This window comes from Calonectris borealis, chromosome 3 (assembly GCF_964195595.1).
Source record: "Calonectris borealis chromosome 3, bCalBor7.hap1.2, whole genome shotgun sequence".
NCBI classification, from domain to species: domain Eukaryota; kingdom Metazoa; phylum Chordata; class Aves; order Procellariiformes; family Procellariidae; genus Calonectris; species Calonectris borealis.
In genome coordinates this window covers 33,057,562-33,076,127 of record NC_134314.1, presented here as the reverse complement: position 1 = coordinate 33,076,127, position 18,566 = coordinate 33,057,562, and the positions used below count along the sequence as shown (strand labels likewise).

At 35.2% G+C, this 18,566-nt stretch overlaps 1 protein-coding gene across 1 annotated transcript in view; it reads right to left on the bottom strand.

The window, feature by feature from the left end:
• ADGRB3 (adhesion G protein-coupled receptor B3) overlaps nt 1-18,566 on the bottom strand; it is a 489,232-nt gene that overhangs the window by 184,486 nt on the left and 286,180 nt on the right. The window contains exons 15-16 of the mRNA XM_075145284.1: nt 14,938-15,040; nt 8,982-9,025 (exon numbers count right to left, since the gene is read on the bottom strand). Of these exons, the coding sequence (XP_075001385.1) occupies nt 8,982-9,025; nt 14,938-15,040 (147 nt within the window). The remainder of the gene's footprint in view (nt 1-8,981; nt 9,026-14,937; nt 15,041-18,566) is intronic.

The following is an 18,566-nucleotide window of genomic DNA, read 5'->3' as shown; positions in this document are numbered from 1 at the left end:
GCAAAAAGATATCAAAAAACTGCTATATTTTATCCTAGGTTTTGCCATACATAAAGGATGCAAGTGCATAGCTACTATGCTACCAACATTTCAATGCATTTTTCTGAATATTGGAATGCTTCAGAGAATGAAAGTCTTAAACCCATATTCTTTATCCACTCTTCACTGAGCTTCCTGTCTAGATTCAAATTCTCAAAACATCATTTATGAAAATAGCTCTATTTTTTAATGACAATGGCCTCTGGAAGTCAACCATAAAGAAATACATTTTTGTCTTTTTTTTCCAAAGGGTAGCTTTTTACCAATAGGCCTTTTCCAAAATTTTAGATTGAATACTGACCAGATTTTGTCAGGACATAAAGGCATCGATTGACGTCATGGATAGGCACGTGAAGGTCTTTGCTTCCCTCTAGTGACTGGTCCAGGAAGAGATTTAACTGAATCTGCTTATGTTGCTCAACTATGGCACAGAGATTCAGCAAAAGATTAATTACGTGTAAAGATAGCTGTGAGGTCAGTGAGATGCTGATACATCATTAAAGATGTATATTTGTGACAGCACTTGGTAAAATATGGCAGATTTAAACTGGACATGTGTTTGACTGTTTCTGATGGAGTTTTACAGTTTTATCAGGCAGAGATACGATTTCAGTGTTGACAATTCAAGAACAACTGAATAGAATAGAATAGAATAGAATAGAATAGAATAGAATAGAATAGAATAGAATAGACTATTTCAGTTGGAAGGGACATACAATGATCATCTAGTCCAACTGCCTGACTAATTCAGGGCTGACGAAGTTAAAACATGTTATTAAGGGCATTGTCCAAATTAAACACTGACAGGCTTGGGGCACCGACCACCTCTCTAGGAAGCCTGTTCCAGTGTTTGACCACCCTCTCGGTAAAGAAATATTTCCTAATGTCCAGTGTAAACCTACCCCAGCGCAGCTTTGCACCATTCCCATGCGTTCTATCACTGGATACCAAGGAGAAAAGATCAGCGTGTCCGTCTCCACTTCCCCTCCTCAAGAAGCTGTAGAGAGCAATGAGGTCGCTTCTCAGCCTCCTTTTCTCCAAAGTAGACAAGCCCAAAGTCCTTAGCCGCTCCTCATAGGACATTCCTTCCAGCCCTTTCACCAGCTTTGTTGCTCTCGTCTGGATGCATTCAAGTACCTTCACATCCTTCTTAAATTATGGGGCCCACAACTGCACACCGTACTCAAGATGAGGCTGCACCAATGCTGAATACAGCAGGATAATCATCTCATTTGACCAGCTGGTTATACTGTGTTTGATGCACCTGTGCACAATTTTATCACAACTGGGGGTCACCCTCTAAGATGCATTTCAAAACACTATTCCAAACATTTATTTTAAGGTCATTTTGCCATACAAACACTGTTCTTGTAGAAAAACAGACCAGACTTTGATGAATTACATGATGTTTGATTTATCACAGAGAACAGTTATTCATTCAGGACACTTAGATTAGATTTAGATACATGCATTTGGAAGTAAAGAAAAACAAGTAATCCTATACTCTGCAAATGCTCAAAAATGCCCTGTATTATATACTCCTCATCATATTACTAAAAGTAGGTGTATATATACCAGTTGTAGTTCTGTCTTTTTTGTACTGACTGCAAATAAGTTTAAAAGTAACAAACACATGTCTGCGCAAAACTACACAACATGATTTACTTATAAGTAATTTATGCACGTGATCTGTGCTCCTGTTGTCAAAGTAATAGAAGAGAATGGCGGAAGGGTACTTCCCACAGCTCCTTCTCACATGAATAAGCAATATTCCCCAGATTTTCCACCTTCTTGGGTGATGTAAGTACATTGCTTTTTTGTTTAAGGATAGCATAATACAAGGACCTTTAGTGCTGCTGCACTGCTTCTGTTGGATAAACAGAGCTAAATTCTCTAGGTCTGGCAACAGTCATGAGCTCATCAGAATGAATGAGAAAAAACCCAGAAATATCATTATAAACTTATTTAACCTTTAGAGTTCTGCATCATGGCAGGGAAATGATATTGGCTTTGAGAACAGCTAGAGAGCATTCTCAGTTAGGACTCAGGAATTTGGAACTCTAACTTTACCTGGGTTAAATGAATGACCTTGGCCAAACGACTTTGCTTTCGTTATGCCCTAGTTTCCCCTATCTGTAAACCAGGGAGGATGATACCAACCTCTGTGTTAAATTGCTCTTAAATCTACAGGTGTAACACACTGTAAGAGTTACATGATATAAATGAGAAAGGTTGATAAACTTTCGCAGTTGTAATTGTGCTATACTGTACTTTTGGAAGCTGTATTGGATTTGGCGAACCCTGTTTTTCCCTACAAGAGTCAGTCCAAGTCCAGCACCATGCTGGATTCACAGATCCCATCTGCTGCATTTTTTGGTGAGGTGTTACTAGGGAAAACAATGATCAATTTTATTTGACTTGGTAACATCCATGAATTTTTCTGCAAACATAGATACAAAACCAAGTTATGACCAATTTGTTTTCTGTTCTAAAGTTTATTCAAACTGCTTAATTATCTTCTGCTCTCATTATACACAAAAAATCTGTCAAAAGTCCAATTTAAATCTTTAAATTTGATTATGAAGATACAACCACTGGTTCTTTTTATTCACATTTCAGAGTTATAATTGCCTGATATTACAAGAAACCACTATTTTTAGTTTCTGAAAATCTACATTTACATAAAGGCAATAAATAGCAATTGAGTTCTCAACAAATGGAGTTGATTAATCACCCAGTAAAAACTGAAAAGAAAGTGAACTTATTAGCAAGAATTAATTTTATTTCCTTTTTTTGTAAATCTCAGCAGGCCATGTAAGCTCTGTTCATGGCCATGTAGGTGTAAGTGAAGAGCAGTGTTATAAAAAAGAACTAAATTATAAATTCCTCCCATATATACTGATTCATTTTGTGTATGACTTAAGCAAAGAAAATTTTGGTCTGACTCTTTTTCAACATAAAGACACTCCATTTTATATTGTACAATACCTACATATTTCAGAACTAAGTACTCCTGCATTAGAGTATAATCTTAGCAGTTAAAAATTTTTAAATTTAGGTCTTGTATGGTTTGAGCAGTGGTTTGCCACTTGATCTGATCTGATTCAAATCAGTCAAAGCCTTTTGGTTGCCTGCAAGGGAGTTTGGATGAGGTTTTTCATTCCATACTGTTTTAATGAAAAAGGATATGATTCTGTGGAGTCTTTCAATTCTTTATGCAAAGAACAGGAACAGAAGATTATGTAGTGTGCTATTACACAGGTTCCATTATGGAAGTTCTTCATAAAAGTAGGTACTGCGGGAGGCATTTATCTTTTGAATTAGTTCATTAATGTTAACTCTTCCATTACATTCACAAACATAAGCATAGAACCTAACATGGAAAGCAAATTTTCTGCCTTGAAAAATACGAAAGAAGCAAAAACTGACTGAAAAGCTGGACCAACAAGTCTGACTGAAGTCAATGGAACAAGCAAAGCTTCAGCTGGCATATGTTGCCAAACTATACTTACATGAATTACTCTCATTCAATTTTTATTCTACTTATAGAAATATATATTTCCTCCATATCTTCCTGGTGACAAAAATAATATGACTGCAAAGTAATATAAAGTAAGGAGAGCTTACTATTCGTATTTCCACAGGCAAATTCTGATGTAGGATATTCTAATTATTTGATGATTAGATTGATACATTTAGACGTGAGTTATAAAAAGTCTGTTTGAACTTATCTTCAAAGACTTGCAAGGCTAGGCCAAACAAGGAATAACTGTAATAGTCCATCATGGTAGTTTTAAAAAACAAAGTGGAGAGGAGAGGGACAAAGCAGGTCGGTGTTCCCTGTCAATTTTATCACAAGGCAATGAAATGCAAAAGTTGTTTTGCTAGTATGCGTTCAAACTTATATCCTAAAGCTGAGTAGCATTCTGCCCTATAGGCAAATCTGTGAGAAAATCACAATTAACTGGTTAACTCTTCTTTATTTGCATTGAACAAATTCCTTTATGGACTATTTCTCCACAATTGTATCCAGGGACAATGGGAGAAAAATAATTAAAAGTTCCTCTTTTTGTGGAGGATGTTATAATATGTCTGGAGTGAAATCCTGAAGTTACATAAATGTATACAACTTCTCATTTCTCATATGTAGATATTCATAGTTTCACATAGCTTCAGGATAGAAAACCTAAACCACTGTCAATGTAAATTTGTATGGCAATGGAAAAAAAATAGAGCAGACCTACCACTTGCCCTGAACTAAAACTGAACCAGGTCAAAATCCTTGCAGTATTAAAAATTTCAGCTAATTGCATTGTACTTCTGCCAACTGTATATTCAACAGGCACAAGCCGCTATGAGCACACATATGGACAAGTAAAAGGCTGCCATACTGTTATAACATCCTTCTGCAGCAACTGGCAGAAAAGAGTCCCAGAATGCTAAAGCTTTTTCCTTACCCAGTGCTGTGAGATGTCATGTTGCACCATATACAGCTGTGGAGCACGCCAGCAAAAAATGACACTGTCCTGTGGAGAGCATATGTGCCCACATTATGTCCAACACATTTCTAAAAGGACGAACACCAGCTGCATTGTTTTGCTAATCAGCTGGTGACTATTGAAACTCTCATGTGAGATGTCAGTGACCCACCGTGTCCGCCCCATCTTCCACGCCCTTATTGTGATGGTGTTAGCCGAGGGTTGCATGTGGGAGTGGTACTCGCGATGCTCAATACCGTGGCACCTAGCTTCCAGCCTCTTACTGTGTTTTGAATTCTGCACCCTGGTTCAAGAATCCAGGGGCTGGGTCCACTAAGACAACTGACTAACTAACTGGCCAAACTTTCATGGATCCTAGAGCTCCATACAGACTGTCTGTTATGGCGCCTATCACAGATATAAGCATCAGAGAAGGCAACAAAGTTCAAGAGAACTGTTCAGACAGCCTACAAAACTGCCACAGTAAATGGCATTTTGAAAATAGAAATGTATGCATGCATATGAGGATTCTTTGATTCCCCAGGCTTATACAGCCTGGCCCAGACTTACATAAAACAAAACAGTGCTAGGAAAAAAACACTGACAGTGTTATGGCTAAGATTTAGGTGTGGCATAGTGACAAACACATGGAAAGAATGGTAAAATTAAATATAGAGGTGCTGGGAATCAGCTTCCCAACCCATGAATATTTTCCTAAATAATATGGCAGAGTTTCAGCAGGACACATTGTGAGTAACACACTCCAGAGGAGCCGTCAGCTCAGTGGGCATGGGCTGCTCCTGTGAGGCTGAAAAGTGTGTTTCAAAGTCCACAAGTAACTTCTGTAAAGAAAAAATTGAAGGGCTGGTCCCTGAGGTCCCCAAGTAAATGCTCTAACCATTGGATTACCTGCTGGTTAAGACTGTCTCTGCTGTCTCCCTCTCCCTTCTTCTTTTTCTTTCCAGAAAGGTAGGAGGGACAGGAGAAAAACTTTCAGAAGTTTGGTTTCATCTTAAAATCTTTAAAATCACTTCTGTGGGGTGGGAAAATCAGTCCTAGTACCTGTCCAACTTATTTTCTTTCTCTTTGTGGAGTGAGACACTGGAATTAATGTATCACAAACAGTTCCTGACAGCAGGGATATTTTGTTCATGCCAGACAATGCAAAGCAGAAAAGATAAAACTCTTTTTTGAGTTTTTGTTTGGTTGGTTTAAGGAGCTAAATTGTTTCTCCTCAGAACGTCAATTACAAATATTCCACACATTTTCCCATGCATTGAAAGGAGAAGCATTCAGTATCCTAAGACTTTACTGAAGGCAATATTTAGAATACATTTTCTGAAATGAAAGGACGAAGATATCAGTCAGATTTCTGAGAGGGAAAAAAATCACCACTTTCATACCATTGATGCTACCAGCTTCGTGTAGGGAAGCCTGAAATATCAAAGGAAACACCAGAACTCATAAACAGCTTGGTTTCAATCAACACAGACAGATGTGCTCCGTATTTTGGGAGAATCAACTGAAATAAAACGCTGAATTATTGGATTTGAGTTTGCTCTTTATAATACATGACATAATATTTTATTCTTTAGTTGCACTGTCTCAATATTGTACACACATTTGACTAGCTGCCTATGGAGAGGGCACAAGCCTTCCAGCTTGATAAATGGAAAACCTTATAAAATAACATCACAGGGAAGAATCACCAAATCACATAGAAAGAATGGATTAAAACTGCTTTTGCCAAAGTTAGGATGACCAAATTGTCACAGATAGAAATGGCAGTAGGATAGGTTTGTTGATCTGGTGTGATTAAACAGCTCACAGATCCAGAACTTTCTTCAGGGGTGGATGGCACGGAACTGTTAATCACTGATCAATCTCCTGAGAAGCATGCCCAAAACCCAGATAGACAAAGCTTCTCCTGCTGTTGGAGAAGTATTAAACTGACAAGATCAGTGGAGGAAGTATCATTTACCAAATGTGAACTTGCAATGCATGCAGATAAAGATGCGGGAGAAGTGGCTAAAAACGTCGCAAAACCCATTAGAAGTTACTGCTGGCTGTATGCTGATGATAACAGCAAACACAGTTTTCATCTGAAAAGCACTGAATTTAAAACACCCGTCTCAGCATAGACTACTGATTAGTTAAGCACCTTCAACTAAAAGCAGACTACTTTTTGTTAGGTTTATTCCAAAATGCTTGCCAAATCCTGGTTATGCAAAAATTACCCAGTTTGGAAGGACATGAGCACAGCACAGCTCTGTAGGATTTGCAATGTGGATGAGCCTATTAATCCATCAAATCCAGTTGCCTGCTGCTGAGAGTGGTTAATTCCTGAGACTTAGAACAAAGTGGGAAAAATAAAAGAAAAACAAGACACCAAGAACCCAACATCATCATGGGCACCTAACCAATTTTATAGTCCCCTATGTATTTATTTATTAAGATTTAAAATGATAGGAACCGATTCAGCATTATAGAGCTTTCATGATAATTTAAAACTCACAGTGTCAGAATACAAATCCTGAAGTATTCCTGAGTAAATATAAATAAAATGCTTCAACCCAAAAAGAAACAGCATTACAAAAACAAAATTATGAATCAACTAATGCTCCCACAGCTAACATTAGGGACCTTTTCCTAAGGGATGGGGGAAAAAAGTAGAATTTTGCTCTTGCTATTACACACTCAGGTAAGAGATAATGTAACATTCTCATAAAATAATACACATACAAAAACCAAATTTGTGTAAAACAAATGATAATGGTGTCCATGCAGAACTTACTGATACATCATATCTTATTGTGAATATTTGATAGCGCAAAACACTTTTCAAAACTTATAAATCTCCAAGAATACCACTAATCTTCAAATAATTTAACATCTTCAATAGCTACTATTAAATAATATGACTAGAAAAGATATCCTTCAGAATACAAAAGCATGTGCTTCTCCCTCAAAACTTCAGACTATTTTATGTAAGTTTTATGTAAATTTTAGTTGTTTCGAAAGTTCACTTTTCCACCGAGATTCTGAAGCATACTGAAACCAGTACTTATATGTAGCACTAAAAAATGCATGCAAAACAAGTGGCAAGCACAAAATAAATTTGTTTGTGATGGCTTCACACATTCATCCCGAATACTTTCATGAAATCTTTTAATCATATTGTTAAATCCACAGCATGCTTTTTTTTTTTGGTGGTCTAATTCCATGCAAATATGCCTTTGATATTCTGGACTGGAGCCGTGAAATCAGAGTATGTGCTCTAAATACACAGTGCTTAAAGTAATGCATGTGAAAAATGGTAAATAAAGCTCTGTGCTGCTACTGTGTAAGCAAAACATTGTGAAGAGGAAGCAAAGAACATGTTCCAAATATTTTGCATTCCATGTGTACATAATAATACATAATATCAAGTCTTTCACTTTATTCCACACATTTTACAGAAATGGAACATTATAATGTTGCTGGCAAATAACTGCATTATGATTCTTTCGTAGAGGCATAGGCCATGGTACTACTTGTATTTGGAATGATTTCTAGTATCATATCCAAAGTTTCTCATTTCTATACTCTAATGTTGTTTCTCAGCCATCAGTGTACTGATGTAAACCCAGGCTCAAGGACAAAAGCACTCACAAAATCACAGGCATACAATTTCTAACACTGTAGATGAGTCTGTAGCATAAGACATACATAATATATCTGGACAAGAAGTATAACATCATCTTTACAAAAATTAATATGGCAACCACATAGGGATCCTTCTTGAAACACTTAATCTGTATTTAGGCAAAGTTCACCTTGACTTTAGTGGGAGATTTACTGTGAAAGATTAATGCAGCAAATCACAACTGCATAAACTTGGAATTCTTTTTAAACCACACTGATTTTACTGCTCTACTTCTTTACAGTGACATTTTCTGTTTTGCTACAGAAGGGACACACACTGAAAAAAGTAGCAGAAGACTGCTAGCAAGCTTTCATTACTTAATTTAGTACACAGCTGTCATTTTACTAAACTAAAATGAAAATTTGCACCAACTAAAATGAAGATTGCTGTGGGTATCACACTTGAAAATGATATTTCTCCCTGCAGTAACAGAAATGGGAGCCTTCCTTAGTTATCTGTCTGATCGTTTACCCACTCGCTTGTTGCCCAGCAACTACCATCAAGGAACTACAGTTCTTAGACATCTTCATTTTAATCTTGAAAAAGCAGATTAAAATTACTATGTGAGTAATCTTTTCCTGGTGAGATGTTGTATTATGTCAATTTACATAGCTGCAGAAAGGAAGCCAAGTGACTGGAGAATCCAGTACTTTCACTCTTGTGAAACGTTCATTTTCCCCACCCTCATACTAACCCGTTTACTGACCAACTACTTAAATATTGTTAGGTACTTTGTAATATTTGAGCCATAGCAATAGAAACAAACATCTGTCACTTACGTTCTTGAATCATCCCACAGCACACAGTAGGGATTCAATGTGCCCTGAGAAGAAAACAAACCAACCTATTAGTTACTGGTATACAAAAAAATATGACCATGGGTCTCCTCCTACAAGATCACACTTATACTCTGATGAATTGATGCCACTGAAATTGCAAAAGCTTAAGGTTAATTCTTATGGAGTATTTAAAAAGCACTTGAACCTCAAAGAAGAGTATTTGCTGTATTCTCTCTCTTAGATAAGGTAAGCATAAAGTTGTCTTTTTGATATATCTTAGTAGAATTGAAATATGAGATGAGAGTTAATCTGTTAAGAGACTCGACTGAACATTTCTGGGTGTGTTTAGAAACAGAACTTTAGGTCCCTTGGGAACTTGGATGTCAAAACCAGTAATGACTTTAAAAATTATAAGCATATGTTGGGCAAAATGTCTGGAGGCTGGGATTTCAGATGACCCCATATTCAATACCCAAGTCATTTTGTCAATTAGGTCCTAAACCAGCAGAGATTTTTGCTCAAAATATTTTTTTTCTTGAGCTTTACAATCCCAGCTCCAACCTCTTCGAAGTCAGTGGAAGATTTCTGATTTGATTTAGAACAGGATGGGAATCTAGGTTTATTACACATCATTAAACTGTGGGTAACGTTTTGGGAAATTGAAATGTCTTTATTATTACTCATGTTTATTTTGCTGCCTAGGAAGAGTTGAGACAAAATTAAAATCCAAGATTTGTCCCTAATCTTGTAAATCTTCCTTTATCAAAACTCAGATTGGCTTAGAAATACTTAACTGGCTAAAGACTGCAAGACTGCAAAACTGCAAAACTGTTCATCATAAACCTTGGATATTCCCAGAAGTCAGAACTATATAAATAAATTAGATACAAAATACAGAATAAAAATATATTTTTAACAAGATCACAAGTGGTTTGAAGAAACAGGCGGAATACACTATTTTCTTATGTCAATGTTAGTGTAGTTCTCTCATGAAGAGTGTGGTGCAGTAGATATGAAGATAGTTTCATATAGACAAAACACACCTTGATATTTCATGCTGAAATGTGTTTTATTTATAGAAAAAACATGGCAGACTGTGAAGTAAAAATCTATTAAATATTTAAATTCTTCCATCCACCTCTTTGTCAAAGATAAAAAAGTTCTTTCTGAAGATGCTTGTAGAGAGGCATTTAGGGAAATTTTGATCCTCTATTTCAGTATTTTGCTGACTGCATTGAATTGTATGAGTAGAGTATAAATATTTAAAACCAACATATACTTATGGCACTTTATATTAACATAGCATTGTACAAACATAAATAAAGTATGTTCCATTCCCTGAAGTATTTATAAGATAAAGAATAGGAGAGGGAAGAGGGCACAGGACAAAGCACTAGATAATAGGCCCATGGAGATTCAGAGACCATGTCCTGCATCACTAGCCAAAAGCTTTCAGAGACATTGATAGAAGAGGATATAGAAGAGTAAGAATTAAGAACAACGGAATGATGGTGCAGAATTAACCTTTTTAAAAAAATTCATTTTATAAAGAGTATTAATTTGTATCCTAAGACTGGGTGAAGAAATTCTACTTGCAATTTGATATAGCTACATGCATATTAAAAAAGTACTCCTATAGCTGAATAGTAATCAGACATTGCATATTGAGATCTGAGACCTGTCTTTCCTAACAGCAGATATCATACAGTTTATGCCCACTATTCCCACAGAATACAAAAACACTTTCAGAAAAAATGTCCATTGTAAAAAAATCTATAAAATAGAGGGAAATAAAAGCCTGTGCAGAAAGCTGAAACACAATAAAACTGCTGCTGTTAGATCACACGCTTCACTCTCTTTGAAATGTATCAAAATAAAAAAAAAAGAGTATGTTTGGCCATTGCAGTCACTAATGAGAGATTAATCAGAAACATAGAAAACAGAATAAATATTACTCCTGTTCCTTAAGAAGGTCTTGTGTGAGGGTTTGCTCTGCCAGGCATGGCAGTTCGCAAGGGCAGAGCAGCATTTCAGAACTTCTTTCTCTTTTGATATCCTGATCAAACACCCTTCAAGCGCTGCAAGGACTACAAAAAGCCCATCTTCCTATTTTCTTCTTCACCCTTAACCTGTTGCTCCCTTTTTCGCAGTCCTTCTGGGTCTGGCCTCCTGGCAATGTCTCCTCACACTGCTGTCATTGAGCTCCCTCCAACAGCCGTCGCTCTCTGAGGGTAGCTCGTGAGGGCAGCGATCTTTCATCGCAGCTCTTGCCAGTTAATTAGTTAGCTGCAGCTAAGGAAGCAGCTACTGTGTCCATTAATGTTTACAACTTGCAGTGTTGATTTATACACTACAGTACAGGACTTGGATATCTCAAAAATAGACATATGTGTGTGAGTGTATATGTATATATATATCTCTGCCTGGCATATAAAACGGAACTTTCGAGATGTGATTGGCAACTTTGACAGCTATGCAGCACAAGGCCAACTGTCTTTTGTAGCCAGGGTTTTCAGCTTCATTGAAAGCTTGATGTCCTGTGCTACTGCTGGCTTGTTACTTTAGTGTCCCTGGAGTAAACTTCTGTGCTGTCAGAAGGTGAGAGTTCATATTCTTTCTGGAGCAAATAGGATTTTGTTTGAATTATGTAGTTTTTAAAAGATTACTTTGGTGTCTCTTTATCAAACTACTGGAAAAATGTGATCGCATTCATCAACATGTTCACAGGGCATAAGACCAAATGTCATGTTCTCTAAAAAATGCATTGCAACCCACATTCTCACTGTGGTCAACTGTCTATAATATTTTAATTTACCTGCAAATCCAAATACGATGCTATATTCCGAACAGCACATGTAATTGTGATTTACACTTCCTCCACAAAATAATCCTCTGGTTTTATTAATAAACTTGTTAATTTTGATATAAAATGAAGCAATGATGATAAATTTTGAATAAATGAATATTTAAAGGCTAATTTGAATTAAACATATTAACTCATTAAATTATCACATTTACCCATCTTTTTTCATAATCTTTTATCTACTTAATTTAGTCAGTGGATGGGGAAGTAAAAGAACAAATGTGTGGGTATACTCCTATATATTAGTAGGCATGCTATAGAGGTTGCATAAAAATTAGTCATTAAATCAATTTGGAAACAAACTGTTCTGAATAATGAACAACATTTCAAGAACAAAAGTTTGAAAAGAACAAAAATAACAACATGAAGAACCATTCAAAAAAAATCAGGTGAAAGAGAATGCCTGTATTTTATTTTCTGTTTAATAATTAATCTATTTAATTAACATCATGATTAGTTGCGAGTCATTAATATATAATGTTCAAAAGTTAAAGATACATTAATACTAGTTTTATGTTTCTGTTTGTGACATACCAAGCTTGTTCTATAGTAATATTTGTAATTAAATAAATTCTTGTTTTCAGCTAAGAGAATTAAAGCAAAGGAGATTAGAATTAGATTCAGTCTGAAGGCAAGAAACACCCAAACCTACAAAATAATATTTCTATGCATCCACAGCCTTAGTTCTTTAAACAAAAGTCCCATTATGGAGGCTAAGCTTCGAACATAAAAATCACCAACCATTTAAAAATACTGAAATTGTAAAACTGGTTTCCATTCCCAGACTTTCTAGAGCAATATTTTGTCATTGTATCTGTCCATCCAACTCTTATATCCAGGTGGATCGATATCCTATATAAATGTACTATGTATGTAAGTCCATTTTAAGGACTGGAAATTTGTTCCGAGCACTTGATGCTTCTCTGGATTAAATTATAGGACAAAAACTGGGCCAAAGGAAAAAAATAAATCGTCTCTGATATCTACTGGCAAGGTTATTGTCTTTTCGCCTTCTCAAGACATGAGCTAATACAATAGTTATTAATATTCTCTTACTGAAAGGTTGACAAAGCAAGGTGACTATCAGTGCCTCTAAACTGACTTTTTGTAACAATGAAGTTTCATTTCATTTCCAAGATTTTGAAACTTGGCAAAAACTTGCTCTGTAAATTACTCAAGGAGAAGGATTAAAAAAAAAAAAAAAGATGAAAACAGTCCCTCTCTAAGAATTTTCTAGAATTTCAGCTTGTGGGAACAGCAGTTCAACCTTTCGTTATTCTAGCCTTGTTTATGTTGTGCTGGTTTTAATAGCTTGTGTTTGGCTTATAAGTATTTTCAATGCCGACACGTTGCTTACTAGTATTAATTTTTTTAAATTTTTTTAGTTTTCTAGCATAAGTGACAAAAATAATTACAGTGGGTTTTTTCCTACCTTCTACCCCACATTTTTGCAAGTAGTAATTCCAATTTAAAAATATAGAAGTCATATTCCAATATTCCTTATCTACAATTCATGTAAGTAGCCCCACAATAATTGTTAAAATAATGGAAATTAAAATCTAGCATTGAGAAGTATTATAAACTCTTCTTAATAATGATCTCAGTAAGATCAAAACAAGTATTTTATTTCAAAGGTTCTTTTTTTCCTGATATATAGGATTAATTTGCAGTTTACTTCAGCAAATACTCTATTACATTTTTAGTTAAATTTCTGACAGGAACAAAAGTCATGTTAAAGACTGATATTTTCTCTTAATACATATGATGTAACTTAGATTGGAAAAAAAAACCAAACCAAACCAAAAAACCTACCCACCCTGAAACATCTTAAAATTAAATAGAAACAGAGAACCATAAAACCCCAAATCTCCACAATTCTTCATCAATAAACTTCTAATCTTACTGAAAAGTAATGAGTCAGCTCAGTTTATGCTCCTCTATTCCTTTCTTTTTTTTCTGCTTGACTTTGCAGTAATCTCATTGAGATGTTCTTTGTAATATCATTTTTCTGGGAACTGAATGGTGGGTCATAACGACCATTGATGGCAGAATAGTCAGTTTCTTCTAACCTTGAGTAAAATGTAAATCAAAGATCTGGAGTTCAAAGAGGTTTTTTCATACCTTTGCCCAGAGACACTAATCCAAATTTGCTACTGACTGAAATATTTGGAATTCCTCCAGCTGAATTGTACCTATATGACCACCTGGGCAACTGTTTATAACAAAAAATCACATCTTAACAGTCTTTTGCATAACAATATTATTTACTAAAGCTCTAGTAACTATGTCTCTTCTAATTGTCTCTTTATGACTTTATTTAAAATAAACTCTAACTCTTAGTAACATAAACAGAGTTTATATGCCATACCTTCAAATAAATTACTCCCATTCTTGTTATTTAACATTATTTCCCCAATATTGTACATGACAAAAATTTCCCTCAAAAGATATATTTTATTCTTCCTGTGACTGCTGGGAGATTACTGACAACAGAAAGAAAAACTGTTAATATTTTTTATATAGTTAGACACAGAATCCCTTTTTTCAGATTTGAAATATTTTTAATGTAAGACTAAAGGCTGAAAAGTACAGAATTAAAAATAATAGCACAAAAAATCTCAAACATTTTTTAGAATTGTAAGCTAAATTGGAACCAGAGCATTTTTTTCAAAGTCTGCTACAACATGTTAAGTAAAAACTGGCTTTTGAGTATAAAATAATGAAAGAAAAGAAGAAAAGGCCTGAAAAACTATGCAGCTTTATAACCTATGCAGGGAACAAAAGGTTAAACATTCAGCACAATACAACATTTTCAACTGTATCCATCAAAGCAGTTAATGGAGAGTTTTCCGTAGAAATTGCTGTTTAAATGAAAACCTCAAAACTCACGCAACAACAGTTAATTCTGTTTTGCTTATACACATGCATGAAACAAGTACACATTCAGTTCAAAGTATGTTAGACTGTTCCTGGACTTAAGTTTTAGCAGTTAAAAGGGTTTTGTTACCTGATATTTAAAACAACCCCACTTCTTTCTTTCATGTGATCTAATAAATACTCTTGGAAGAGCATATCAGCTATCCTTGTACTTACATTAGACAGATGGGCCAGTTCTATCTCCAGGAAAGAATCCGTAGTTTTGGGCTCAGGTCGTATAGTAACAACGATGATTTTTGAATTAACAACCGTAAAATTCCTGGAAAAAAAACATGTAAAAATGAAAGATTTAACTTTTTAACTAGTATGAGGTTAAATGAGGCTTCTGATATTACATTTAAAGAAGTCTCTAATGAGTATTTTCCATGACTTTAGTCAACAAATATTCAGGGAGAAAATCTATTTGTTTGGAAGTGGTGAAAACATTCACTCGTTACCGACCATACCTGACACATTAAAGACTGAAGAGCAACAATGGTGGCAGAAGTGGTATTCCTTAAAGTACGATTTACTAATTAGAAGGGTGTATAGAGGACACAAACATTCTGTCAATGTTTGAATGCATATCATTCACTTCTCTCAATGTAGACCCACTAGCTATGTTTTATGAGAGACAGTCATTTTTCTTCCAAAGTGCTGTGTTCGACTTTCTGACTGTTAACTGTAAAATTGTGAAGATGGATGAGTGCAGTGGGAGATTCTTCAGTTCTGTTGATTTTGTACTCGTGAAAAAACAACCCTACCTGTTTCCAATTTTTGAAATATCATTGTATTTGGCATAAGAGTGGGCAACTTCATCATCATCTAAATACTTTAAAAAATATAATCCATAGTTGTGCCCTGACTGAAATCCCACCAAAAGCAGTAAATTTTTTCTCATATATGTGAGATTAGATTTGGTCTTATGTTATTGTACAAAGTTACTCAAAATAATAATTTTCTGTGAATTTCTCTAATTCATCATCAATCTCTCTTTTCATGTAAAACGTGGAACACTATGTTTTGTAGCTACCTTTCTAGGATAGACTTAGTATTGCCAAGCTTATGCTCGTACAAGCATAAAATCATGTTGGTATGATGTTCATGTCTGAGATCCTTGCTTCTTATGACCCCGTCAGGCTTAGAACAACCATCAGTTTTCAGCCTGACTGTTTCTGATGATCATTAAGGTATTTCCTTTGTATGTAATGCTGCTTTCAACATCTTCTGCTGATCGCACATAAACAAACATGAAACCTCACAGAAAGACATATTCACAGGTAGATGTTATCAAAGAAGAAACTAGGCACTTTAGGTGTATTTATAATAGACAGTATAAATGTTCTTCTGTTGTCGTTGTTATTTAATTACTTATTTTCTCTAGGGAAATGGTATTTAGGGGAGGATTCCACTTTGTTGGATCACTGAAACAGGAATTGCCATGGCTACAGGAATAGAAACTTAACTCAGCGGGTACTTTACTCAGCACAAGGAAGGAAATTCTTCTGGGGCAAGGTGTGAATTCTAGTCCAATTTTACTCAACCAAATCATATAATGGAAGTGGCTTTCTATTTTACTTAATTCCTATTTCTTCCCTTTGGTTGCACTTTAAAGTCTCACACATTGTTGACGAAAATATATCTTTCTATCAGCCTAACATTTAATGTTCGGTGAACTGTAGAGGGGGAGTAATGACGGTACCTTACTGTACATACAGTAGCTGAATATCTATAAATGTTCCCAATTAAGGCATAATTAAAAAAAAAAAAAAAACAAAACTCCAGATAAATACAAAACTGATTTCTCTAACAGATCACGACAGGTGGAAATAGAGCTTACTAGCTATTAAAAGATTTTTTCCATTTTGGAAATTCACAGAAGCTAATGTACATACTGATACTTAAGTACTTGATAAATCAGTCAATCTTTGTGATTGAGAAATGTTTCCTTGCTGTATCTAATTTTGGTACAGTTCTGATGGTTCTAGGGTGAGATCCAAAAGAGCACTTAAGATGCCTAGACTGTAACCTCAGTACATAAATTTTGCCTCAGACTCATTAAAACCCTACCAATCCACTTACGTTCTCAAGAGCCCTTAGTAGACACTTTCACCAGAAAATAAATGTAACTGGCTATATCGCTGTGAAATGAAATCTGAATCACTCATTGCTGTCCTATCTGGGCTGAGTTGCATATCTCATATTTAACTATTCAGAGAGTCCCTGGAAGAAAGCAATCTGGCAAGTATATTCTAAACTCACATAACACGTTAAGATGCCACTGAATTAAAGCTTAAAGCATTGTAGTCACAAGAATTTCCCTCAAAACCACTGGTGCAACGCCATTGATATCTTTGTTGAAGATAATTTTTTAAACAACAGCTTAGTGCTGAGAACATTTATTCAGGAATTTAAGTAATCAGCTTTTTCAAAACGTCCCGGGAAATGGAGTATGTGGGTTTCAGTCCCTGTTCATACTGGGAATGACATAGAATGGGAATGACCTATCTCACACTTCTTGGGCAAGTACATTATCTTACAGATTTTTTATGACAGGTGGAGAATGACTTCACCATTACCTCTTTCTCCTTCATCAAAAAAAAAATCTAAAATTCATCTTTAATGAGAAATGAACTTGTACAGGATGGTGCTCCGCTGACTGTCCAGAAAAATGCACATCAAGGTCAAATTTTGAAATCAATTACTCAAAAAATATATTAAATTCCTTGGGAACTATGGTTGAATAAATCCTTGAAGATTTAAGATAACAAAGTTTGATTTAGTAAAGGCTCAAAAAGAGCTTCCAGAGCTGCTGTCTTAGTGTTTCTTCTGATCTGAATTAATAAAAATATTAACAAAATAGAGTTAGAATCATAGAATCATAGAATCATAGAATCATTAAGGTTGGAAAAGACCTCTAAGATCATCGTGTCCAACCATCAACCCAACACACCATGCCCACTACACCATGTCCCTAAGGGCCTCATCTACACGTCTTTTAAATATTATTTTATTAAGCTCTTTTTCTATCTGTATATACATTTTGAGGGTATTCTTTTATGTAAGGATATGCATATTGATTCTATGTGCTATGAAATTCAGGTTTTCTTTTCTTTTTAGAATGACTCTATGTTGCTCAAGAAAAATGAACTTATGAATAAGGCATGTTGCTACCTCAAGACAGGATGAAAGAAGTTATAGTTCAGTGTGTAAATGTTGTATACATTACAGAAAAATTACGGATGCTATAGCAGTAATGCTGTGCAGTAAAAGCCTGCCTGAGGTACTCTGTCCTCAGTCTAACAAAGCTGACCTTAGGAAATTTAAAGGCCTTTTTGGCTGTACAGCACCCGAAGGAGGGAGTTAGGAATGATGTTTCAAATGGGGAAAGAGAACATTTCAGTGCAGGAAATTATAGCAGGAAAAGTATAGTGGTTGTTTTAAGTGACGGGAAAAAAAGCTTGCTACAGCAAAAACATTGATTTTTTATTTGTTCTTATTTATTAAAGGAAAAGTTAAAAACTATCTTAGAGTATGCAATGTATTCCTTTGAAGTGCCCAGGAGAGGAGTTATATATAATATCTTTTAGATGAGTATTATACTGAGAATCAATTTTCTGTGAACCTAACAATTATATAAATGTGTTCAGGGATGCAAGAGCTGTGGAAATAATATTCAGTCTATAGTGCTCAAAATATTCAATATTTCAATATATGATTTAAAAAAATCCATATGACATTACAAGAACAGTGCGGTGCAGCAAAGCATATTAGGAAATAGAATCAGATGAAGTTTATTTTCTTGT